At 36.0% G+C, this 3,815-nt stretch overlaps 1 protein-coding gene across 1 annotated transcript; it reads left to right on the top strand.

The window, feature by feature from the left end:
- Positions 1-1,133: 1,133 nt before the first annotated feature.
- On the top strand, positions 1,134-3,813 carry LOC306893448 (uncharacterized protein). Its single transcript, XM_079455269.1, has 6 exons — positions 1,134-1,238; positions 1,971-2,248; positions 2,378-2,497; positions 2,620-2,681; positions 2,954-3,220; positions 3,329-3,813. Coding segments are annotated over exons 1-6 (762 nt in total). The 5' UTR covers positions 1,134-1,236; the 3' UTR covers positions 3,362-3,813.
- The last annotated feature ends 2 nt before the right edge of the window (positions 3,814-3,815 follow it).

Genomic DNA, 3,815 nt, shown 5'->3' with positions numbered 1-3,815 from the left:
ACCAGATTTGTCTTTTTTTCATGAGAAAGAAGTTTGATCAACCTGCAGTGCAGGAAGAACAGTTCACACCTGGACACCAACATTTATCTTATTTATGTAGCCACTATTTATTGCTCTAAATGTCACCCAAAAATGAAAATTCTGTCATAATTTACTCACCCTTGTGTAATTACATACCTGTATAAATTACATTGTTCTGATAAACATGAAGACAAATATTTAGAAGAAATAGCAATTTTCACTTCTGGGACATCATGCAGGAAAAATGTAATGGTGGTCAAAGGTGCACAAAAACTGTTTGTTTTCCTTAGTTCTTCAACATATATAATTTTGTGTTCAACAGAACAAAAAAAGATATACAATATATTTTTCTACCGTGGTGGTGGACGTCTCAGAACTGTAAATGTCTAATATTCTTCCAAATATCTTTCTTTGTGTTCAACAGAACAAAGACACACAGGTTTGAAACAACCCAAGGGTGAGGAAACGACGACAAGATATTACTCCCTTTAAATCCCATATTGTGGCACAATAAATCCCTGCTTATAAAAACAATACAAATTCTAATTTCCATTAGAGAAATTATAAACCATTACAGAATTCCTCAATGTAGTGTGTTTTATTCCAGTAGGATTTAAAGGTGCTTTGTTATACATCTGCACTTTATCAGAGACTGACATAAACCATTATAGTTTACATTTAAACTAAATAAAAACCCTTTATGACCTCCATTAGGCTCAAAGTTTTTCATTTTATTCAAGATGAATATCCAATGAAATAAGAACGATATCATAAAAATAGGAATTAGGTCATACTTTTCTCAGGATCACTACATATTTACTCCTGTTTACAGTATTTAAAGACTGTACTCTTAAAACACTCCAATGGTAAAAAGCACCATACATTAGAATAATACTTTAAAGACAAAGGGCAAAAATGACATTAAATCATTTATTTTTATGTTGTTTTGTCTTTTGAAATCCTCTGAACATAATATGCTTTCATAAATTCCCCATAGCGTCATAGGGAGTATCTTAAGCTGTTATAAAGCATTCTGGATTGTGTAATGTTATATAGCATCATGGCTGGGTAATGGGCGGGGGTTTGTCATCGTGATTGACACAGTTAGTCTCCGCCTCTCGGAAAAAACCTTACGGCTGCAGTAAGAGATTCCCCCAGTCCCGACCTGTCACTCGTCAGTTCAACACGGCGACACACCGCAGGATACACTCAATCATGTAAGTGCATTTATTAATACAAACTTTTTTTTAAAGTGTCCAAATGATCTTCAATGTATTGTTATTTTAAAAGAGGAGCAAATGTTGCTTTACACTTCCGTGACTGGAGTTTAAATGTATCAGCGTGTCGCCAAAACATGAGTCACGTTAGGTTAAGAGTTACGCAAAGAGCAACAGTCAAGCAAACATAAAATGTGGACTATGCCATTTGTATTATAAACTTTAAAAACGAAACAAACGTCTTAGGAACAAAGTGTATGAGGGAACATGCCCTGACACATTCACTCGCGTATTTAGATTGAGTTTGTAGTAAAGCTCTTATTTTCACAGTTTAATACAACAAATTCATGCTGGGAAAAAAAACTATAAAAATCACAGCACTCATTCAAACGGTTTCAATGGAAACTGTATTGGTCGGTGGTCCGGGTGTTATGGGTGTGATGTACACTCCTATAAGGTAAAGACTTATTTTCCAAGTCACATCATCATCCAAAACAATTTTATTTGGTAAATACTTTGAAGCAGGTTGTCTCGTGAGGGATCTTTTGATGACTCATTTGATTCCAGTATCACCCTTTCATTTATATGACACGTTCTTCAATTAATCATGGATGTCAAATCCATCTGCAAATTTCTAAAGCCGTGTTTGTCGCTACCCTGTTTTTCTTATGAATCATTTGGAAACATTTCATGAAGCACCACGATTTACATTCTGTTTTCGTTTGTGACCAGGAATAAGGAACAAAACAACAGTGATGTCCAGATCCCTCCTGAAGACAGTTTGGAGTTTAGGCTTCTGATGGCATACACACGCAAGAGACGACCCGCAGACTTCCGCCTGCAGAAGAACAGCACAGAGCAAAAGACTTCTACTCAAGAAGACAACACTGAACGCAATAAAAAGAAAAACAAAAGGTTTAAGAAAAGGTTTTCTTGGTTGGGGAAGTGTATTAAACCAAAGACAAATGACCACGTGGGTTCCAATGACACACGACAGCCTGCTGCACTATGTAAGTGTGACATTTATAAGATCTTATTTTAGATGTGTGGTTGTCCTTTTTAATGTCTCTTTAGTTCATATTATAACTCATGATGTTTGTTATAATACAATTGTGTGATGAAATTGTCTCCTCCATCAGGTTCAGATGCTGAGAGCGTGGACGTAGAGGACATGGCCAATAAACTTACAGAGATATCAAACTCTGTGCACTTTCCAGAGTCAGACAAACTTGAATCAGATGGACTTAATAGTCAAGATGGTGCGTGACACTGTTTTCCTTTGACTTTGTGTCTAACAGTATGTTGATGTTTATAAAGCACAATGTAAACTGAATTTCTCATTTATGTTCAATCATTTCTGTATTTCTTATTCTCTCTCCAGATGCTCTTATCCAGACAATTGTGGATCTCCTTAAAGAACACGGCGATCGATTGAACGAACAGGTCAGCTGTGATCCCACTTTAATAAAAACAAACATGTATAATCTGTAAGACTAGACCACGAATAATACTGAAGTGCAGGCAATGGTTGTAGCGCCCACTTGTGGCCGACATGAATTTCATCATTCTATGTTTGTACTTGGCCTTTAATGAGAAAGAAAATGTTTAGACAACATTTACGATGTTTAAAATCAGTGCATAAAATGAAGCATATGCTGATGTAAACAATAACACAATAAAGTGTGAATATTTCTCATTTGTTCTGAAACGTCTAGATCATGGCAGACAAGGCATTTAGTGAATCTCTGCGGGACTCGCTGACGTACAGCTTCTTCAGACGAGTGATGGAAGCATTCTGCAGAAGTGCCACTCCAGAGCTCCCCCCACAACAAGAACCTGAGAAAACCACAGTAGCTATGATCTGTGAAGCCACCAGTAAACTCTTCGGCGTGGACCACCATCCAATGAGCCGAGTGCTTGGCTTTGGTGCCAGGTATCTCCAAGACAAATTCCCCATGTGGATTAGCAGAAATATAGGCAATGTATGTGTTCTGCTGTCATATTGACCTTTTATCTTTGAGCAGTTGCATATAGCCAAGTGTGTTATGACATGGTGTTTTGAAATCATGGTGTCATTCTTTCCTTCCCAGACAGAGGTTGAGGACGAAGAAGAGGTCCATTGAACAGAGCTGATGTATCGCCTCACATTCCACGTGTGTCTCAGGGGCACGGTCACTTTATTCATTAGGAAAAATATGTTTTTGAAAAATGTTTTGTTCAGTATGAGATCAGTGATTCAGCATGTTTCTCCAAGTGAACATCAGAGATCAGAGGAAGTAATTTATACGAAGGCAAAAAAAATCATTAAGAGTGATATCAATATTGCCTCAAAAACAGTTTTTTTTTCCATTTTTGTATTTGTGATTATATTTTGGAAAGTGTTTTATAGAATACTTCATTTCTTTTCAAATTCACTATGCATTATTTGTTTTGTTTACTAATTATTTTCTTTGTTGTCTGAAACGTTATGCATTTTTGTTATTATGTTTTTCAGGAATCTGATTGTTTTGTAAATTTTCCAATTATTACAACAACAATAAATAGTAAATAAAATTATATTATTTTTGCCACTTCACC

The sequence above is a fragment of the Barbatula barbatula genome (genome assembly GCF_947034865.1).
Source record: "Barbatula barbatula genome assembly, chromosome: 4".
Taxonomy (NCBI): Eukaryota; Metazoa; Chordata; class Actinopteri; order Cypriniformes; family Nemacheilidae; genus Barbatula; species Barbatula barbatula.
This window is presented reverse-complemented; position numbering and strand designations above follow the sequence as displayed.

What these genes read in the sequence shown, in the direction of transcription:
- LOC306893448 (XM_079455269.1), top strand. An exon ending in ACGACAGCCTGCTGCACTAT is followed by an intron (nt 2,249 to 2,377) that starts GTAAGTGTGACA and finishes CTCCTCCATCAG; the next exon opens with GTTCAGATGCTGAGAGCGTG. An exon ending in GCGATCGATTGAACGAACAG is followed by an intron (nt 2,682 to 2,953) that starts GTCAGCTGTGAT and finishes TGAAACGTCTAG; the next exon opens with ATCATGGCAGACAAGGCATT.